This window comes from Mirounga angustirostris, unplaced genomic scaffold, assembly GCF_029215605.1.
Source record: "Mirounga angustirostris isolate CCGP_5_RB_7025 unplaced genomic scaffold, mMirAng1.0.hap1 SCAF_12, whole genome shotgun sequence".
Classification (NCBI taxonomy): domain Eukaryota; kingdom Metazoa; phylum Chordata; class Mammalia; order Carnivora; family Phocidae; genus Mirounga; species Mirounga angustirostris.
The window spans coordinates 44211047-44233865 of NW_026991720.1; the positions used below are offsets into that span (position 1 = coordinate 44211047).

At 43.1% G+C, this 22819-nt stretch overlaps 1 protein-coding gene across 5 annotated transcripts in view; it reads left to right on the forward strand.

The window, feature by feature from the left end:
* The window catches only part of PDE1C (phosphodiesterase 1C), a 409149-nt gene that overhangs the window by 112753 nt on the left and 273577 nt on the right, over positions 1-22819 (forward strand). For 3 of the 5 annotated variants that reach the window (XM_045864460.3, XM_045864459.3, XM_045864461.3), the window contains exon 1: positions 4947-5510. The exons of 1 other annotated variant lie outside the window; for it this stretch is intronic. In XM_045864460.3, the coding sequence (XP_045720416.1) occupies positions 5410-5510 (101 nt within the window). In that variant the 5' untranslated portion in view covers positions 4947-5409. Of the gene's footprint in view, positions 1-4574; positions 4844-4946; positions 5511-22819 lie in introns of those variants that run through there. One more of the 5 variants, XM_045864458.3, reaches the window with a different exon arrangement.

Genomic DNA, 22819 nt, shown 5'->3' on the forward strand with positions numbered 1-22819 from the left:
TTTCCAGTAGAGGTGCTTCCTGAGACAGAGTCTGCCCCAGATTATAAAACCAAAATGAGAAAGTGTCAAAGGGAAAGAAGACAGTGTGACTGTCACCAGAGAGGCCCCTTGCTGGAAAGGGAAGCCGATGGGAGAGAAGAGCCTCTGTTGACAGTGTGTTATGGGGCTGGCTCATATCTGGTGTGAACGGGAAGGAGGAGCTGCGGTGCCTGGTGGTGCTACTTGCCATATCCTAAATGCTTCTCCAGAATTTCCCCCTCAACAGACTCTCTGGATGATGCCACTGCCAAATCATGAAAAATGTAACAAGGGCGTTGGTTTGCTTTGTGAAGGTCAAAGCAAACAGTCCTAATCTCGAAGCTGGAAGATAGGTGTTCATGGAAGAAAATGGTGTGCTTTTTCTGATTTTGTCTCTTTCCTTTGTGCAACTCTTCCTTCTTCGTAGGCTGAGGAGCTTGTTTGTATTTGATAGTTGGATTCTTTTTATGGAGCCCTGGTTATCATTTGCCCCATGGTTGTTGCATATGCCCATGGCAGGTTCCTGGAGAGCTGACTTCAGTGTCTGCTACATATTCAGGGCAGTGGGTACCCTCGACATGTGACCATGCCTTCCTCCACCTAGCATCACCCCCCACCCTACCCCGTTCCCCATCATCTGGAGAGAGCCTGAGTTTCTTCCATGACCACAAAGTCTGGCTGACCCTTTCAGTGTTTTCTCCTGATCGTCTTAGTCATGCACTTACAGTCAAGCCATCTAAAACTGTTTGTGCGCAGCTATACCCTCCACACCTTCTCGTGCTTCTGTGTTTCTTTTCATGCACTGTGCTCTTTCTGGAATTACCTGCCTTCATTCATCCTCCATGTAAGCAACTTCAACTCATCCATTTTCAAGATCCGGTTTGAATGTCACCTCTGCTTTCCTAATCTCCCTCCCCCCAGTATCAGTGACCCTTCATCTGTGTTTCTACAGCCCCACCCTCTCTGTTATATACCCTTTTACTTATCTTTTTATGTGTCTGCAGGGAGGTGGTATAACAGAGGGAAAAGAACAGGAACTTTGCACTCTGATCTGGGTTTAAAACCTGGCTCTCCCTCTTATTAAGTGTCTGTCTTTGCAAAAGTGATCTGACCTTTGGGAGCCTCTTCTGTCTTTACTTGTAAATGGGCATGATGAACTCTTCTGAAGTGTTTTGTTGAGGATGAAATGAAACAACCTGTGAGATGCTTAGCATGGTACTTGGCATATGGTAGTGTTCAGTAACTGGTAAGGCTAATGATTGTAGTTATTATGATTATTATTGGGTCGTGAAATCTTAGAGATGAAAGGGACCTGAGGGGTCATTCTTATGTCTACAAAGCCTGATGCCTACTCCCTTGTCTGATAGTCATCCAGCTTCTCCTTGAACTCTGTCGCAGACAGGGAGTTCACTTTCTCTCTGATCTTATGATACTTAATGCTGATTATGCAGAGGTTTGCTAGTACTTAGACTAAGTTACTCTATGTTTATTTGGGGAACTGTTTTATTTTTTTTTTATTTTTAAATTTTTTTTATTTTTAAAGATTTTATTTATTTATTTGAGAGAGAGAGAATGAGAGACAGAGAGCATGAGAGGGAGGAGGGTCAGAGGGAGAAGCAGACCCCCTGCCGAGCAGGGAGCCCGATGTGGGACTCGATCCCGGGACTCCAGGATCATGACCTGAGCCGAAGGCAGTCGCTTAACCAACTGAGCCACCCAGGCGCCCCGGGGAACTGTTTTAAATTGGCAGTTATATTTATGTATATATGTGTATGTATATGTATGTGTATATGCATTATATATTTATGTATGTATGCATGTCTATATATATATTTAGTGATGTTTCACCATATAAGATTTCCTAAAAAGTCTTATTGAAAAAGCTGGATAAGGAAGTCACAATGGAAATTAACCTCCCAAGCGAAGTTGTGAGTGGCTTTGCATTTTCTTAGATCTTTTGTTTCTCAGTGGGTTTGCATCTGTTTATTGCTTGTCTCTGAGTGGACTGCCCATGGAAATTGTGGCTCATAATTTTGCTGCAACTGTCAAGCATATCCTGTCTGTGATAGATAAAAAGAATAAAATCTGAGTGACATAATAACATGGTGCATCTAATAGTAGTAATACTTTATTGGCAGAGAGAAGACAGATTTTTTCCTAGTGTGGTTTAGAAACAACCCTGGATTAGGAGCAAGAAATCCTAAGATAGTCTTAGGTACTTTGGGCTCAGTTTTCTCATCTGAGAAGTGGGAGTATTCGTCACACAGAGATGGGATATAGAGAAGGCAGAGGTGAACTCTGTCCCTGTTGAACTAAGAACTTCCCCCCTTCCCCATTCAACCAGAGCAGCTCTTTCTTTAATTTTTCAACATGAGGTATGCATTGGAGTCCTTTATAAAATGCTATTCTAAATAAAATATTCTGTTGCTTAAAAAATTTGTAAACTTCTAAACCGGATTATCTTTAAGGTCCCTCCAGCCCCAAAAACTATATGTCTCTATAATAAAGAAAAGTGATACATCCTTACTAACTTTCTGATGCATGTTCAGTTTTAAAAAATGAAACAAAATTACTTTAGAAACTTTTTAAAATAGTATTTTTTGCCTTCCCTCTCTGATTGGCTTAATTGCAGTGAAAGGCTGTTCCTTTTCTTTTTCTTCCAAAATTTGCTTTTCTCTGGCTTAATCCAAATCCCACTCATACGACGAAAAGGTGATAGGTATGGTGGAAGGCAGGAAGAAAATTCGCTTTATTATTCCCTTGCATCTTTTCATCCCAGGCCAGTCCTTGGAGAAACCATACCATAATTAAAATATGTTTTCAGCAACAGGCATCTATCTCCCTTTTCAGCAATTCCTTTCCCCCGTTCTCTCCAGATGACCTTGTAGAATCATAAAGGTGGAACTAAGATGTAAAAAAATCTTTATACCGAAATTCTTTACTTTAACCATGTGGAAAATGGGACCCTGTGAGGGAGACCGATTTGTACTGGATAGGGTAATGAGCCATAACTCAAATGCTGGTCTTTTCCAGGTCAGTTCATTTTCTAGTAGGTCTGGATAACCTCCTGTGCTTCAGCTCTTATTGTAAAATAGGGACAATAAGAATAGTATTTGCTTCTTAGAGTTGTTGCTAGTATTATGTGAGCATAGAACCTTGGAGCAGTGTTTGGACTATAGATAGTTTTGGATACCTGTTTGCTGTTACTCTCATTACTACACTTCCATATTCTGACAGCAGGCTGCCCAAGGTGCACAGAGATGGTAATCTCATTTGGGGACCATGTTGCCTCCCATCTTGCATCCCCAAAACAAGTTATTAAAATAATGTCCTTTTTTTTTTTTTAAACATCCAGTTTTAGCAGGTTACTGCTCCCTGCTGGGTGACATTGGGTAGGTAATTGGTTCTTTTCAGATAAATGAATTTCATGTTAACATGTTGGCTGCTTAATGCTATCTTTGTCTGGTAGTAATGTGTTAACTCAGTGATAATGTGTGTGCTTCCAGAAAATCAAGGACTGACTTTAATGAGGTGCCTTCAGATTGTGTGGTAGGTGAGTGTGTAAGTCCTTTTCAATCAGATAGGTCAGTCATTTTACCTTGAGGAAGGTACCTTCTTCCACTGGAATGAATGGGGCTAGTCATGCCATCCCCATCACTCTCACCTCTAATTTCTGGAAAGTAAATGTCAACTACCAAATGGGTGAGCATTTAGGATCTAGACACTATATCATTGTATTCCTTTATAAGGTCGTATGAATGTAACTTTACAGGAACAATGAAGAAAAACTAGCTCTTATCTTTACCTCTATCTTACTTTTGAGAAGCAGGCATATAACTGATGGCTAGCCAAAGGATGCTGGGAGTGTGACTGAAAGAATCTGCCAGGGAGGAAAATAAGGCTATGGGGCAAGCTGCACCCAGAATCTCAGGAGCCCTGAGTCCCAGCTTTGAAATGGCCCTGGGAGGTGGTAGTGGCTTCATCTAGATGGGAGTTTGACCACCAGTTCTGTGATGTCAGCGCTGCAATCAACTTGAGCCAGAATCTTCTCTTTTTCTGTCTTTAGTCTCTCTCTTAATCCCCCCTCCTTCTTCCCTCCCCAACTCCATACCTTGTCCCATTCTTCCAGAGCACAGTGATTTATTGACATTGTGAATGACCTAGGGGGACACAGTGAGTTGCCACTTTGTGGAGCTGAAACTCTTTGCCAGTCTCAACGCCCGCCCAACCATCACGCCCTGCAGGGACCTCTTGAGGAATATGTGGCATTAATGGGTGGAAACTCCTACCTCCTCACCGTTGGTTTATATTTTCCTTCCCCGGCACCAATCCCCCCACCCCCCGACCATGGCGGGGTGGGTGGGGAGGGAGGGAGAAATGAAATCTCTCATTAGCAAGAACATATTAGGACTTTCTAAGTGTGATGTGTGATTACTTTAATCCCTACCAATTGCTTTACTATTTCAAAATGGAACCGGCTCTCTGGCGGGCGTGTAGGTGAGCCGCACCTGAGAGCTCCCAGCACGAACTCCGCGGAAGCTCGCCTCGCCGTTCGGCCCACAGGCTCCTGCGGGCCGTAGCCCTCGGTTCCCCGGGACTGCGCGCGGGGCGCCTCCGGCCGCGTTTTGTGCGCGCCGGGCCTCTGCGTGGCGCGCGGGGCTCCCGGTCCGAGGCCCGAGCCCGGCGAGCGTGTGCCCCGCGGACGGCGCTGCCCGGTGCGCCGCTCCCTCCGCGCCCGCGGGTGTCAGACCAGACGCCAGCCCCCGCGCGCTGACAGACGACTTTTCTCAGTTGTCAGTTTTGTCGCTTGTCAGCGGGGCTGCTGGTAAGTGAAAGAAAACAGAGACAGGGCGCGAACGCGGCGAGGCAGGGGAGAGAAGGGGTGGGACAGGAGGAGGGAAGCCGCGGGGCGCCCGGGGCTGGGGGGGAGCGCGGGGAGTGGGGTGCTTGGCCTCCGGGTCGGACCACCCCGCCCGCACCAGTTCCCCCTTGGCGCTTCCCCTCCCCGCTCGGTCTCCCTTTCTCCCCCAAATCCTTCAGCTGCTACACTGATCGCTTCTGTGGCTTTGTTTAAAAAAAAAAAAAAAAAAAATCCGAATAGGTCCGAGGTGCTTTCTCCTGGAGCAGAAGCACAATCCCTGTTCTGGGTATTAGCTCGGGACCATGGCTGGTTCCCGCAGCTGCCTCCGGGAGGCACCTGGGCCGGGAATCGCCCGCGCTGCGAGCCCGCAGTAAGTCCGGGTTTGTGGGCGCAGAAAGGAGGAGCGCACGCAGAAAGTGACAGGCAAAGGCGCGCGGCGTCCGGCTGGGGCTCGAGGGCCGGACCGGCGAGGAGGCGGGGAGGGACAGTCCAAACTCTCACAGCCTCACTCCCAGTGATAACCTGCAGCTATGGAGTCGCCAACCAAGGAGATTGAAGAATTTGAGAGCAACTCTCTGAAATACCTGCAACCCGAACAGATCGAGAAAATCTGGCTTCGGCTCCGAGGGCTGTAAGTAAATCTATTTACTTCCCCTGCCCCGTTTCTCTCTGCAATCGCTATCTTAAGTATCCCGTTACAGCCATGAGTGCTCACCCCCTTCCTGCAGGCCCCTTTAAATACAGCCCTAGACGTTCCACAACTGCTTCTCTGTTAATTACAGTCACTGCTACCTTTTTTTTCAACCGAGACTTGTTTTTTTGAGTGTTTTAGAATGCCTTGCTATTTCCAAAGCATACTTTCTTTGGGGGGAAGAGGAGATGTCCTTAGATTTCAGTTGTAGTAGCTCAATATCCATGGAGATGTTTCTGGTCCTTTTTGCCCAAGGAGGAAAGTCTGGGGACTCAGGCTACAGACTATTAATCAAAGGAAGATACTCTCTGCAAAATGCTTGCAAACATCTTGGCAGGTGGTCCAAGAACTTACCAACAGTTCAAATTCAGCATTCATTCTGGCTGCTAAATTTTCCTCTCCCTCGCCCCTCCTAGTTCAACTTCTGATATTTTCTTAGGATTCTTTCTATCGGGAAATAATTACTAGAAGGAAGGGCTGTTTTTGGAGAAAGTGGGGGTCAGAACAAATAATTGGAGTTTCCTAGCAATATTGGAATAGTGAAATAGCGTGTTTGCTTTCAGGACAGTGGCCAGAATTCTAACTGGACTGATGGACAGAGATCTCTGAATTTCATTCACTTCATTGGGTTCTGTCTGGTTTGGGGTGCTGAGGAGAGGTGACGTGAAAATACACAGTATTTTTTGTGAAAATATTTCATAAACAATGAACAGCTGGTCACCCCAGTCAGGAAGCTCTAGTGTTAGCTGTACATTTACAGCTTGCTCCTCTGTTGACCAGGCAGATCCCCAAGACACCTTTCATTACTACTAGATATTCATTTCATTGGACATTGGCATCAAATATCTAATGCAGTTAAAAAAGAAAAAACAACAGTTTTTCTCCAAGTATATCCTGCAGACGTTCTGTTCCTAATGGACAGTGATGGGAATACAAGCTCCTTGGCAGTTTGTTTTGCTGTAGTTATTGCGTCTGAGAGCACACGCGCGCACGCACACATAGACACACGACCCAAAACAAAATAAAAAAGACACTGAAATAAGTTAGCTTCATCTTAGAGGACAGCACATCCTGACTGGGATATTTCAAGTTTCTAAAGGGAAGCGATAGGTAGTATATGTTTCTTTAAGGGATCCCCGTTGAAAGTGCAATTTATAAAAAGCCTTTCCATCAATCTTCCAAGTGAGCTTCATTGTCACTGATCCACGTGGGAAACCCTGCCAAATGATATGATTTTTGAGTTGTCGGGCTGCTGCAGACAGAGGCGGTAAACTTACTTGGAGATCTTGTCTTTTCGGTTGGCAGGCGGTCCTGACCATTGAGAGGCATGCAAGGTAGCACCTCTTTCAGAGCAGTGTTTACAGTAAGCACCTGTCATACGTATGAACATTACCTGTGATCATATTGAGGTGCACACAGAAAGTTGTGTCTGCAAAGTCTGGGTCCGAGGTATGAAATGTCAAAGTGCTGTCAGGCGGGTCCCCGTGCTGTCTCGGCTGGAGGGACTCCTCTGCACACACTCAGGAGCTGCTTCTTTCTGGCTGCTTTACAATTACAACCGACTCCATGGAGCTACTCGGGCTAGAGAGGAGTGTTTGGGTAAATCAGCCAGGCTGAGCATGTGTGTGAAAAAGCATTTAGTGCTTATAACACACTGTCTTATAGCTTTCTGCTTCCTATCTTTTAGGCTTCTCTCCCCAAGGTGTTGGGGTGTGATATAACCACATTTTCGTTCTCTCGTCTCTTGCATCTACTCAGCATCCTGTGACTTTGAACATAAAAGGTGTGGGTTGGTTCTTCTCCAAGTGTGTGTTTTTGAATTCCTCTCTTTACCCTTCCTACTGAATACCCTGCCTAACAGCAATCCAAGGAGATCTGTTGCTCCACTTTCTATTTTGAAAAGGACATGTTACTGTTGTTATTATGACATATATATATATATATATATATATGTATTTACTACTGTTAATGGTTCTTACTGCCACTTAAAAAAGCCCAAAACAGTAGTGCTATGATAAGTTGCTAAAGACTCTGGAAACCAAAGGCAAGCTTATTTATACCACTTGGAATAACACTCTTGCAGTTCACAAAATAGAAACCCATAGGAGGTGGAAGGGTATGTTTCTGTTTGTCCACACAACAGACTGTCAGTAAGAGAGAGGAAGCAGCCCTTTCAACATTTTAGAAAGACCCAATAGCCACAGTTGGATTTCCACTATTACCATGACTCCCCTATAGAAAGGGCTTTGTAGGCAACCACAGATAGTCAAGAATTTGGTTCAGTTTGTTTGAGAGCCATCTAAGTTGAGGACTTGATCATCTCATACCTGGACTATTCAATGGCATCAGTCTTCTTGTCAGTATCTTCTCTATTCAGTCTACTGTTGAATTTTTCATCTCCCCTATTAGAATGTAAGTTCCTTGAGGATGGACACCTTGTGTGTCTTACTGCTGTACCTCCAGGGCATAGAGCAGGATCTGGTACATAGTAAGTGTTCAATCGATAGGTGATGATGGAAACATAAAAAAACCACATATTGAACTTTTTAATAGCCAAATGAAGATAAATATATATTGGGGTCAGCTTATAGGCCACATGACCTATCAACACAGTATTCCATGAAGTAGATGGGAGTCAGGTTTTGTTAACATTGTTACCCAGGTTGGGCACAGAAATCTAAACTGAAGTAGGAACAGGGTAAAATGTGGGAAAGCCATAACCTAGGGCTGGATCCCACTCTTCGGTTTACCTAGGTTCTCTTTTTCCCTCCCCATATCCTCTCCTCTTTTGTGCACTGGCCAGGAGGGGTCTTTACCAGCAGGAAGAGGATTGTTGTTGCTGTTCTTATTTGCCAAGAATCTACAGCGTAGGAGAATATAGGGGATGATCCTGTATGTGTTACAACCTCCACCCATCCCCCTTCCATGCTTTGTTTCCTTTTTTTTTTTTTTTTTAAAGATTTTATTTATTAGAGAGAGAGAGAGAGAAAGAGAGCATGAGTGGGGGGGCAGAGGGAGAAGGAGAAGCAGACTCCCTGCTGAGCAGTGAGCCCAATGGAATCCCCTGGGATCATGACCTGAGCCCAAAGCAGAGGCTTAACCAGCTGAGCCACCCAGGCGCCCCCATGCTTTGTTTTTTCTCTCTTGCACATCTCACCACCTGAATGCTATGTATTTTATTTACTTATTATGTAAATGTATTTTGCGTAGGTATTTATTTTATTTACTTATTATGTACCTTATTTACTTATTATGTTTATTATCTGTCTCCTCCAGCTAAAGTATAAACTTCATGAAGACATAGTTTTTTCATCTGTTTTGATCACTGGTGTATCCCCAGCACCTATAAGACTATCTGGTATATAGTGAATTATCAATACGTATTTGAAACCTAGAGCTCATTGACATATTTCCCTGGGAAAAAATTGGGAAAAACTCTTAATGTAGCCTTGTAACAACATCAAGATGCTAATAAAACACTGACTATCAGAAATGTGAATTTTAAACACTGTCTACCCCTGTTGAGATTGCAAAACCCTGCAAGCCTTGGTGTTTACTATAATTATGACTCTTATCTCCCTTGAGCGAGGTCCTGAACACCAGTGCATAGAGGCCGACTGTGATTCGAGGCTTGCGGTGTTCCTCAGCCTCCCTCTGCAGCCCTGCCACCCTCTCATACCCACATTCACATTCCTCCAAGCCGGGAGGAAACAAATACTGCACACCTGAGCTTTTTAATGATCTCTGTCAAAGGGATGCTGTCCGATTACATTTCTGGGAGGAGCCTCTTTTTTTTTGTTTTACCCGTTTACGTTTCAGTAGACCTTGGTTGTCCCCCAGTGCTGTCGTCATACCTCTTTCTTTATAGAGTGGGTGGAATTTGTAAGAGCCCCTCCCAATTGCTGTTTTGTCAGGGAATCTTCCAATCAGGAAAAATATGACAAGGGCAGCACTTTATTCCTCTGGTGATGTAGGGGAACCTCAGGGCTGCATAGGTTTGAGTCATGACTTGTACCTTGGGTCCTGACCAAGAGTTTTCATATTGCCAGCATGGTTTTTGTTTGTTTTTTAAATTGGGAGCAAGCCAACAGGTTTCAGTTACTCCTCGCCATTTATTGTCACAGTTGTAATTAAGCCAATCATGTATTTATTTTGCCCAACTATGAAGTGGTCAGTATAATAAATTTTATGCTTATATAATGCTATGAAGATGATTTTTTTTTGCATTATCTAAAACAATATTATGATATAAAGGGAGGTAAATGGCTATTTAGGTAACAGACTGGGACTACTGTTTTCATCTATTTGGTGAGCTTTCCCACTCCCTAATGTGGTAACAGACCCTGCCTCCCTCCACCCCCTACCCCTGCCTTAGGGATGAGTTCAAGGTCCACTAAGACTGGCCAGTCTTAGAATTTCACCCTAGTGGCAACAGTGGTAGGTCTCAGGTGTGGCAGGGACACCAAGCAGGAGCCGTAGAGTCCTTCACTGAGATTGCTCTCTTGGCCATTGGGGAGAGCTGCTTTCCCTTCTTCTGGGTTTTCCTGGTGCCTGCCACTGGTTCTACTTCCTACTTCGTGGAGAAGACCTTTCTGTGATAGGAGACAGGAGAACCAACACTCAGAGAAAAGCAGAGGGGAGAACATGGAGTGGAAATCCCGGGTCTGCTCCCAGAATCCCCAGTTCCTGCACTTGTTTCTCTGATTCTGGGCTCGCCCAGCTACAGGACCAGTCGGCCTGTTTCTGCTTAGGTTGCTTTGATTTTGGTTTGTCTCCAAGAGTCTTCACTAATACCCCTCTGAAGCACAGAGAACTTAAGTGACTCTTCCAAAGATGTGGGGGAAGGCCATAGGCAAAGAAGCCTGCATCTTTGCCTTCGTATTTCTTACTTAATTAAGCCCTCTTAGGCTGTATTTTCTCTGTACTCATCTGAAATTTTTAATAGTGCCATCAGTGTTCAGGCAACATTCGTTTACTCAACATTTACTGAGTGTCTATTATATGCCAGGCACTTTGATAAGCTCTGGGTGTGCAAAAGTAGACAAGATACCTGCCCTTCAGCCCTAGCCAAGCTAGCAGGAGGGACTGAAAGGAAAAGCCAGAAGTGCTGACTAGAGTTACAGAGGGACGCACAGGGAGCTCCTCCACCTGGGATGGCCAGAGAAGGTGTTGCAGACTAGCAGTGAGCTGCAGATTTATTCTAGCAGAGTCCATTAAGAGTCACAAGGAAGAAAGTTGCATGGATTCTTTTCATTCATATCAGCCTTCTGCAAAGATGCAAAGAAGTCTTTGCAAAGATTCGAGGAAACAAGGAATCCTCTAGTCAGCCCAGAGTAAACCAGCCCAGAATTCTGAGCTCATTTTATGGAAAATTGGAAAAGCTGCTTCTACTTACTAGGGATATAGTCTGAGTCCTGGCGCCCTTCTCTATGCTTATCTCTCACTGATAATTCCCAAAAGGGGAGGGTTGGTTGGGTCGTTTGCTGTCATCTAACGTTGAGTTATTAGACAGAAATCTCTCAGGTCACCTCAAAAGCAGTTGTTCCTCAAATTGGTCCCTGGTCCCGCAGGGACCTCACAGGGTTACCTTTCCCTATGAATCAATTCCCAAGAATCTTAGTTACTTTGCTGGAAAGGTAGCTATGTGATATCCTCTTGCAGCTTAATGAGTACAATATTGAGGGATAAATAAAAGCTAATGAATGGAGGTAACAGAGTTGTGCAGAGGTACAGAGGTATGGGAGACATTAGCACGTCGAGGAGGAGTGAGAGATAATGTTGGAAAGGAAGGCATGGGCCAGGTAGTGATACATGGAATTTTTAAAAATTTGCTTTTTGTTTTACTCAAAACTATACATGCTTATAATTTAAGGAGGCAAGTATTTGAACACATTTTACTACATTACACATACACAAAAGTGTGTTCCACTGTCCACTCATCTTGCAGAGCATCTTTTTTATTTTGATACATGTAATTTTAAGGAGTTTACATTTTATCCCTTGCCTTAAAAAGAATTGTTCAAATACTTTAAACTGGAAAGGAAAAATTGAGACTTGAATTTTAGGATGGGCTATTCTGGAAGAAATGTGGAGGGCAGACTGGTGATGGAATTTGAGGTCTGGAGACCAGTTGGAGAGGATTCTTGAATTTAGGGTAGTGCCACTTCATTTTGGAGCAGAGAGAGAGAGAGAGAGAGAGCGAGAAGGATAAGTTGTTGTCCAAGTTTGTTTTGGCTTGGATGTCTTAGTGAGTCTGTTGCCATTTGCCTTGTTAGGGGCCATGGAGAGAAGAGCAGGCTTGGATAAAGCAGGATGATAAACTTGGGTTTAGACATGTTGAAATGCAGTAGCCTCTGGAAGATCCACGTAGCTGTTGGTGATAGCAGTCTGGAACTGTGGAGAAAACTTTGGCCTGGAGCAGGGGGTCTGGAGAGTCATGGTTCTGAGGTAAAGCTTTGTGAACAGATGACCTAGGGAAGAGGGGCTTCCTGTGACTCTCACTAATAATGCAATGCCAAAAGAATAATCTAAAAAAAATGATTTATTTCCTCCAGATTACATATTTTAGTGTATTATTCCACTGTCTCATTTAATTGGCAATGTCAAGTGGCTCAGCATCTTTTTGTTGGACTCCTATTATATACCAGATACTAGGAGCTTTGGAAGAGATACAGAAATATCAGGAGTAAAGCCCTGCTCTCAGGAAATTGAGAGTCTAGTTCAGGAGACAAGATAATTCTTTATACATGTAAAAAATTAAAAAACAACAATAAAAGTATGCACAATAATTAATTGCTAAATGATATTTATTGATATTGACAGTGTCCTAGGGTTCAGAGAAGGAAGACATTCATGTGTGAGGAATTGTTTCTGTCTTTCTTTTCCTGATAAAGATCAAGTAAGTCTCACCTGAATACTTTCTTAATGTGTATTAAAGGAAAGGAAGAGGTGAATAGAAAAAGGATAAATAGATTCTTACACTTAGAATGAAATTTTCTGTACTTGAATACTAATGCAGTATATTAGTACATGATTGTTTGCTTAACATAATTTAGTTGTGCTGACTTATTAGCTAATTACAACTCAATATTTATCAGTTAAGTGTTTATTATTTTGACCAAGCTTTACAGCCTCTGTTGGCTGGGAAGCAGCCCTAAGCACAGAGATTTCTGCATTTCTAGCTCAATTTTCTATCTTTAATTTTCTTTGGCTCACAGAAGACAGCTTGGTTCCAGCTTTTCCATATGGGGGAAGTGCTCACCTGACCTAACTCATGGCTTTTCAATAAAAGACTAAGAAAAATAATTGTTGAACATGAGGCCCATAAAGGAGTCTGTAACGGCTTTGAGAATGGCCATCATAGTTTCGCATCGGTAGTAAAAAATGAATTCTACAACAAATGAAGTACTCAATTTCTGGAAAAAGTGTACTGAGTCCATGTAAAGCTTTGGTATTCTTCAGACTTACTAGAGTGTACTCTTCTGACAGCTCTTCTTAAACAAAATAAACGAGGTTTCATGAGTGTAAGAAAAAGCTAGATGTTTCTAGGTTGTGAAATAATGAAAAGCTTAAGAGAATAATTCAATCAAGAAGACATAATTTATGATTATAAAGTAATGAATTTTATTTATGTATTTGAATGAATACACATATATCTATATGCAGGAAAGTCATCCTTCACTCATTCACTAAGCAAACATTTCCCTGGCACTTACCATGCACCAGGCGCTAGGGAGTGGGAAGCAAGATAAAGGCTCCCTCCCCAGGGAACACTCAGTCTACTGGTAGAAGCAGATATTAAACATGTAATTCCACAAGTAATTATTTACAGTGATGAGTGCCACAAAGAACTACAGGGCCCTGTGGAAACATATGGGGGGCCCAAACCAGGTCTAAGAATCAGGGAAGGCTTCTCTGAAGAAGGGAGATTTAAGCTGAGCTATGAAGAACAAGTAGGTATTAGTTAAGTAAAGAGGTGAAGGAGAGCATTCTAAGGTATTCAAAGCCCAGGAAAACTGCATGTGTAAAGAGCCAAAAGAACATGGAACTTGTGAAAAAAACAGGAGGGCCAAGTGGCTGTAGCCAAGGCTGTATGGACACAGGAGGCTCAAGACACAGCTAGAGAGGGATCAGATCTTGCTCCTTATTTTATTTTTTTTTATTTTTTATTTTTTCTTCAGCCAAGGCAGCAGAAGAGATGATTTATTATACACATGTTTAAGCCACAAATGAAAATAGAATTTGTCCCAAAAGTCATAGGCCCAGGGCAAAGGACCAAAAGGAACTGTTTTGGCATGAGCAAGGTGGGTCTCTCAAAGGTGGTCATTGTGATCAGATAGTGATGGATGTTCTAGATCCATTGAATCAAACTCTAGAAAGTAGGCATGCAGTCTAACAATTGGTACTAGTATCCCTGGCCTCCATCTTTCCTTATCTCTGCTCCTGTGGCTTCCATGGGTGCATAAGCTAGCGGTTTGCTTGGACCTCTGCCTCATTTTCCTTTTGATTCTTCAGCCTGCGCATTCGCTTCTTCCTCTACTTGGCTTTCATGGTGTGGAAATTTCTAAGAAGAGGTGCTAAGGCCAAGAAGCTTCTTTTAGACCAGGGGTTTTTAGCAATGGGAAGCCATTGTAGGTCTGTAGGGATGGATTTGAGAGATTTTCAGGAGGTAGACGCAACAGGACTTGGACTTGGGAAATGAAGAAGAGTGTGGAATCTAGGGTAACTCCCAGGTTTTTTTGCTTCATTCCCAGATGCTATTTATGTAGATCAGGACCACTGAGGGGGAGCAAGATTGCAGGTTTTGTTGTGCATAGAAGCAGAATGAATGGAGATTAGAGATAATGAGTTCAGTTTTTGAAATATTGAATATGAGGGACCTATAAGATTTCCTTGAGGAGATGTGGGAAAGGCATGAACAGTTGGATAAATGAGTCTGGGGATGAAAGGAAAGTTCTGGATTGGAGGTATAATGGATAGCCCAACAAAGTAAGAAGAAAAAAATTGGATATTTGTGTATACACATAGACATACACATGTAGAGAGAACACAGTTTAGTGTGACACCCTAAATAGTCTGAAGGAAGGTGCCAGAAGACTGTAAATTTTTTTTTTTTAAGATTTTATTTATTTGACAGAGAGAGACACAGTGAGAGAGGGAACATAAGCAGGGGGAGTGGGAGAGGGAGAAGCAGGCTTCCCGTGGAGCAGGGAGCCTGGTGTAGGGCTCAATCCCAGGACCCCCGGACCATGGCCTGAGCCAAAGGCAGACGCCTAACGACTGAACCACCCAGGCGCCCCATGTTGTAAATTTTTTTTAGAAACATGTAAATTTATATATATTTTCTCACTGGCATTTTTTTGTCCAACATATGGGAAAGGCCAGCTAGCCATCAGTGTACATAGCTTTGCTTGGAATCCTTATATTGACTACTTGGTGCTATGCTCAACATAACATAGATTTGGAGCAGAGACAGAAACCTGGAGGGTAGGCAGGATCATTCCTAGTATTCTAAGGGAAGAAAGAGACCATGACCCAAGAAGCCAAATGGAATGAGGCCCCCCATTACAGACCTTCTGGGAAGACAGGGCATGAGCCAGGCAGTGAGACCCAAAGTATGGAGCTCAGCCCACCACTGAAGGGCCTGTTGAAGGCTGGCTGGGTGGGGGCTCTCTGGACTTTGCAGGAGGCTGTTCTTTGTCTAGGCTTGCCCATTGGTGCCTTGTGGGGACACTGCTGCCTCAGAGGAGCCCTGTGATGGACATACCAGGTCTCTGTCTCTTGGGGCAGTGCATAGGTCCTGCTGTGGCTCTCACCCTCCATACTACATGTGCCTTGTTCACGGCCCTCTCCCTGTTCTTTTGTTTTTTTTTTTTTGAAGATTTTATTTATTTATTTGACAGAGAGAGACACAGCGAGAGAGGGAACACAAGCAGGGAGAGTGGGAGAGGGAGAAGCAGGCTTCCCGCTAAGCAGGGAGCCTGATGCGGGGCTTGATCCCAGGACCCTGGGATCATGACTTGAGCCAAAGGCAGACGCTTAAGGACTGAGCCACCCAGGCACCCCCTCTCCCTGTTCGTTAAGGCCTTCCCCAAACGGCCCTCCCTCCCTTCACTTTCATTCTCTTCCAGAGGTCTGTTGCAAGGACCCAATATTCAAGATTCTACTGAAACATAGCTTTCCTTTCCCTTAAGACCACCAGAAGAGTGAAAACTTAAACAATCAACATAAGAATGCGTTGAATATTTTGGCTGAAGGTCACTATTGGACATCCAAAGAACATTAAGTTCTGTTTATCCAGATTCCAAACAACCAAAATGCTGAAGTAACCGAGACTTTTCCTGTACTCTAGAGACACTCTGAGTAAATCCAGTCATGAAAGATTAGTTTTTGAAAGCTACTTCCATGTGTGTTTTCGGAATAGTTCAAATTCAGACTGATATCTGATCCCTTTTCCCTCTACCTTTCTGACTCTTGTCTAAGGATGACTCTGACAAGTCTTATAATACCCTTAAATTACCTCCCCCAAAGTATTTTATATTTAGTATACTATTCCAGGTGGTAGCTATTTGGAAATCCAGTCTGCTAACTATGAGGAGCCATAGAATAAAATCCTATGTTGCTTATTTGTGAAACAAAGGATTAATTATCATAAACTGAAACTCCATAAATATTGTTTAGAATTGTCATTCTTTCTATAAAACTATGGACTGAAATTAGTCATCGTTAAAAAAAAAATGAAGGAATTGGCCAAAGTACCCATTTCTGGGATTCTTTGGATAGTTTCAGTAAAGGTAACTATCCTTAAGGAGAATTTGGTTTGAATGTTCAACTGATTTACATCGGCAGTAGAGCTCAAAATGGTCCCTGTGAGTGCATCTGCCGGTTAATTCTTTTATTTTTCTGTATTTTTTTTTTCTGTATTTTGGATATTGGCCTCATTTTTGCCACATTTAAATTGTTGAAATTTACAGAGTCTGTGTCCAGAGAAGAGCCTTATGTGGATGATGTTACTGGGAGAGAAGTTTTTAGAGGAAATAGGGCAGACCTCTCCTCCCCAGGAGCTGGTGTATTGACTTAAATTCCCCTGCTTTCCACCAGAAGGAGGTTTTGATAAGAGCTGGGAGGAAGGGTCTAAGAGAGCAGAGAGGGAAGGAATACTACTAGAGTAGATGGGAAAGGCTTAGAAAAATTAGACCAGTCACTGAAGTTAAACTTGGCAGAAGACACAGTTTTTGTTCTGGCTAAATACACATGGGGAAGAACAAAGTAGAGAGCTGGAGCCACTCTGGATAATTCAATTTAAAAAAATTCTACCCCTCCCCTAATTACAGGGATATATCTATGAAGAGTAAGGTTTTGTCTTAATCCTTTGGATTTATCCCCACTTGGGCAGTGTTGCACAGATGTTAAGAAATATTTTTGTTTTCAGCCTTTCTCATTGATGTTTATCTAAATGGGAGCCAGGCTCCCAGGAAAGAGGTCACAAAAATCTCTTCCAGTCCCACCCACACCCACACAGTTTTGTACTTGTACTTATAACACAGCAAGTGGTTGTAAATACGTGAATAGAGGGATAAGTAATTTATGCAGAAAAGTACTACCTGGACTTCTACAAGCATGACATTTACTTCCTGTTTTCTTTCTCGAAAAATCTTTTTCCATATTTTGTTGCTGGTGCCAGTGATTAGCTCACTGCCTCGCTTTAAGCAAGACGGAAATAATGCTTGGTCTGCTCAAAAAGCCTTGCTTTCCAGAGGAAGATTTCAGCTTTCTTTGGGGAGGGGTCCCACTTGGGGGCCTGTTGGACAGTAATTTGAGTGCTGGAATTTCTAACCCAGGCCCAGGAGAGAAGCAGGCATGCACAAGAGATTTGGATTTCTGTGTCTGGCCAGCTGTCTGCAGGCAGACAAGGGGGCTGGGGAGGGAGAACAAAGAAGAAACAGGGCTTCCAGAACGTTGGGAGCGTGGGGCACAGTGTGAACTGGTGCTGTTCCAGGTGGGGCTTCCTGTAGCGTTGTTTAGTTTGTATTAAACCTTCTCAAAGATTTCTCCTCTTTCCAGTGTCTGGCCAGCACTAGGTAGAAACATATTTGGTTCCACGAGTGAGTTAAAAATTGATCGTCTTATTTACGGCTCTGTTTCAGATTAGCATTCTCTCATTCTTCAGGTTCACCACCCTTACCCCCAAACCTCACTTCTCCATTTGAATTTGATCTCATGACTTTGGGTTAAACATACTGCAATTTTGTACTTCGGGAGTTGCTGACCCTGAGTATGATTTTCCTTTTCTAAGAAGGCTAACTGGAAGGGTGCAAGTCTGTGGGACAATTTTCCCCAATAAAAAAAACAACAAACTAGCAGAAAAATTTTCTAGAAGATTTAAACAAAAACAACCCTTTCCTAATTATTGGGTTATTACAGGTGAAAGTGAGTTTATGTCATTTCACTATTTTTTATTTTTTTGTATTGCCTTGGATCTTTGGCCAAGCAGGAAAATAGAATCGTTGCCCACATGGATTTTCATTCTGTAGCTCATCAGTTAAGAAATATCTGAGCGAGTAAGGGAAGAGAATCTCTTACTTTCTCTAATATCTTGTCCCCCCCCCAATACTGTGCCAGAAGGTGCCAGGATACTGCAATTTATATACGTTTTCTTATTGGCATTTACTTATTCAAAATGAAAAGCACCATCAAGCAGTCATTATATACTTAGCTTTGCAAACCTAGGTCTTAATGTATGCAACATGGAAATTAAATCACTGGTAGGAATAAGAAGATATATACAAGGACCTTCCATTCTCAGCAACGTGTAGAGTAGTTCCTACAAATGATTTAAGGCATGTTCAGTAGAAGTTTCCAGATATCCAGTTCTGTTCAGTCTGCACCCCATATGCCAATGAAAAACAAAACCAGAGGATCAGATTATCATTCAGATTCTTGCTCATTTCATGGGTATTTGTGACATTTTATCTTAGTCCACTTTCCCACAAGGGAGCTGCGTTGTGACCTGAACTCCTGAGAACACATAGTTAGCTCCACTCAGTTAACTCTGAGTCTTGCTTGTTTTTTTGACTCTGTCCCCCAGTCTCTACTCCCTTGAGGGAACCGAGGGCCAAGAACCAAGCTTTCCAAATCTGTCTGTGCCTTGGAGCAGTAGTGACCTTGGTAGGGTAGGATGGAGACGGGATCTGATGGGATCTGGACCAGAATGAGTCATCATTGCCTGGAAGTGCAGAAGAACACCGAAGGCAGAGCTCGAGTTCTCACTGTGCATGTACAGTTGTTGCATATTCAACTTCCCATACCAGAAAACCTTCTTGTGCCCAACTGGCAGGTATCTTGCTGTCAACTTTGAAACTGAGCACAAGTTGTTGTTGTTTTTTTTTTTTTTAAGCCAGCTTGTTTGAATATTAAGCCTATTTATAAACCTCATTATTGTAGCACCCATATGGCTCTTACTCAAAGATACTCACTTTAGAAAAGTGAAAGACTGCCAGCCAGCCTCTTCATAATTTAACATCAGTGCTTAATCAACTCTCGCTTATCCAGGCTATCAGGAATGATTCCCAATGATTCCCAAGTCATCTGTTTAACTTTGGAGTATGTGAAACTTACATTGGGAACGTACGTTGGGAACTCCTAGCCATCAAAAAGCGAATAAAGCCATTCAGAAGCATCCTTGCTCCCACCTCGTTGTTGTTTTGCACTGTTCCCTTGCTGTCTGTGCTCTGCTCCCAGGCAGGTCCTGGTTTATAGTGGACAGAATCACCCTTTTTACGCTTGCTTTGTTTCATCCTTTCTCTCCCTGGCTGGAGCCAGGAGAGGTAGAATGAAGCTCAGGGTCTAGGCGCCTCTGCTAGATGACACAGCTATGGAGAGCTTTGGGGAACCCTTTTAAATATGGGGGGGGTCAGTGCTCTTTGCTCTTTGGTGATGCTCCCATCTCAGTATTCACTTCTTCAAATGTGATCAGCTGGATGTAAATGGACTGAAGCCTTTGGGGGAGATTTTCCAGCTCCTCACTTCCCATACACACAGACACACACAGACACATACACAAACACACACCATTTGATAGTTCTGGGGGCAATCCATGGTTCCATAGAAACATTCCAGACTTAAACAGACCCTGATTTTCGGTGAAGACCAGGAATGTTTTAATTTGTCTAAGAGGTAAATGGGTATGAGTCAGTCAGTGCTGACTGACTATATAGTAGTACATTATGTCTCTGCATTGAGTTACAGCTTCTGGAAAGTGCTTAGGGATTCTGTGTAAGCAGCTCACTGGGCTTCAGTTTTTAGGGAATTGTTGATAAAAAGAGTCTTTATCAAAAGATACCTTAGATATTTCTTAGGATTATTATGTCTCCAGTTCATAAATACCCAGTTTTACTTTTTTTTCCTCCTGCCTTCTCAGCAATGGCCCTACTTCAACATTAGAGGGAAGTGTATAATTCTGCTAGGTTAACTGGGACCACAGAGAGAGTGGGTGGCAGGGTGTATAACATGCAGGCCTTGGGGGGAAAGCTGGACATGGTTTCAGCTCCTTCTCCTCCTCTTAGCAGGACTCAGAACAGTACCTGCTTTCTCTGTGGTTCAAGTGTTCCAAGATAAGGAGAATTGCAAATATTTAATTTTTTTTTTACCTTTAGAAAGCAATCTGCAGCTTTTTTTCTTTACTTCTTTAATTAAGGAAAGGCATTTTTTTTTTCCCAAACAAAATTTGGAAACCTATTGAATTAAAATAGCATTATTATTTATGCAGTACCGTTATTAATACAGTAGCTGACTCTCAAACCCTTCCTGGGTACCCAGCACTGTGCTAAAGGCTTTTCGTTGTTCTTACACTTGATTCTCACATCACCTTGTGAAGAGGGTGTTATTGTTACCCAGCTTTTACAGATAAGGAGACTGGTGGTTGGGAACATGATGTCAGTTGCTTAAGGTCACATAGCTTATTGGACACAGTAAGTTGGAGGAGGCTTTGAGCTCAGGCACAGGATCTTAAGCATTTTGCTGTAATGCCCCTCCAAAGAGTGAGAAGGGCCGAACCTGTTCTGGGAAGCAGTTTGCAAAGCGCTGCTTTAGACTTTTGTGGATTCGGTTTCCTTAGCCTGGCCTTGTGGAGATGACCTGCCTTCTGCCTGAGCGTGAAGCCCTGCTCTCTCCATTTCCCACATGGCCAGCTTTGCCAGATCCGAGAGCATAATAGTTCCTGGTCATTCTCTACTTTTTACATCAGCTCAGCCCAGCTATGTGAATATTGAGATTTGTCATGTGCTGTTACAGGTTTCAAAAAATTGTAAATATGAAGTAAGTTTGAGAAACCAACACAGAACATTTTAAAAACATTCCTTTTGTCGTTCAGGTTATGAATCAGGAATAAATTATTTCGAAGTTCTTAAAAACAAAAGGCCAGAAATAAACTGCGTTCTTTTCCAGTTCATTTCCTGCGTTTGGAAGGAAAGGACCCAGTTTGTTTTATTGCTGTTGGTTTTGTTTGTTTTTGTCTAGTGTCTAAGATCCCTCTTGGCATCCTTTGACTTCTTTGCCTAATTTTCTTTGAAGGCTTCAGAGTTTGCTTTCTTTCTCAACCAGTTGCAGGTTCTGTATCCTTCGGCACGTTACTTGACCTCTCTGAGCCTCACTTCCAGCAAGTGTAAGGTCAGGTAGATCTCTCGGGGTCCATAGGTGTCAAAGTGACTTATAATATGTGTAACAGGCATGGAACAGAGGAGATGCTCCACAACTGGGAGGCCTCCAGCCTCCTCTCATTGCCATTTCTCCTGTGTGTAGAAAACTATGGCTGTGGTAGGCGTCCTCACTGTTCATTGTAAATCATTGCTAAACATAAGGGAAATGAGTAGAAAGCAAGCATTTTTTGATCAGCTTCTTGATAAATTCACTCATTCATTCCCCAGTAATATATTGATCAGCTGCCATTTGCCAATCACTGTGTTAGGAAAGAGAGAAACACCAGCAGGTAATGGACAAGCCATCGTTGCCATCAGTGTAACGGATTGGAACTATCTGGAGTGACAAGTGCAGTGACGTGGGTGAGCTCTGGCCCCCTTGGGGCATATGAAAGGGCCACTATCCAGTTTGGGAGACCGTAGAAGGTTTTCAGGAGGGAGTGATATCTCAGCTGAGAGCTGAGGGATAAGTAGGGCTCATTCAGTCCTCACTGATCTTGCCCAGTCCAAATGATCTGTGAGTTGGATCTTGAGTATATTAGAAGTATAGTATAGTAGAAGTATATTAGAAATATATTTTCTCTTGTACTTTAAGTGCTGACCTTTCAGCTCCGGTATAAGATGACATTGTTTGGATTGGGTGTGTCTTGGTCCTGAAGCTATCTGTGTCTAAATGGGACAAGATGGGAAGAGAGAACTTTAGGACTATGAAGCCAAGGATGCATCTAGGAAGGTGGGGAGTGAGTGTCAAGAAGGTGGATTGTCCTGAAAATCAGAGTTTTGGTCTCTCTTTCTTTGGGTCTACCAGATGCACAGCCAGTATTTTGATAGGTGTGAGTGGCTGCTGCAAATGATTCATTTGTTTTGCCGACAGACATAGTGTGTGCCACCCATGTACCATTTAATGTGCAAGCCCTGGGAGTAGATACACAGATCCATATGACAGGACCACTGGCCTCAAGAAGCTCAAAATAAGGGGTAAAGGGATCTAAAATTTTCAGAATGCCTACATGACGTGCATGTACCTGGCAAATTCAAAACACTGTGTCCTCTGATATCGTTCCTTTTATTTTACAGATGTGGGTACTAAAGCTTGATTTAGCATAGAGCATGCCTGAGGTCTCACAGCTGGGCGTGGTGGGAGGCAGTTGGGTTTTGAAGCAGGTCTGTCACATCCCAGAGCCCTATTGTCTTTCCATATAATCGGCGATGAGACCAGGTAATGCAAGAGGTGACCCTTTCTCCCAGGTATCATTTTTTTTTTTAAGTATAAATTATATTACTTTTCTTAACTTTGTCCTCAGCACTTTTTAGCCTTATTGCCTGCTATATCTCCTTCCATATCTGGCTGGGCTGGGCTGGTTTGAGGCCACTGGACATGCCCTCCTTACCTGCTTGCCCCATACTTACGCATTTCTCCTTCTGAAATCCCAGCCATCAGTCAGGACTACCTCTTTCACAAAACTTTCTGAGCCACCCCCCTTATATTTGTTGTTATCATAAAATAACACCTTTTAGGTACATATTTTAACTTCCATTTTTAGAATTCAGATT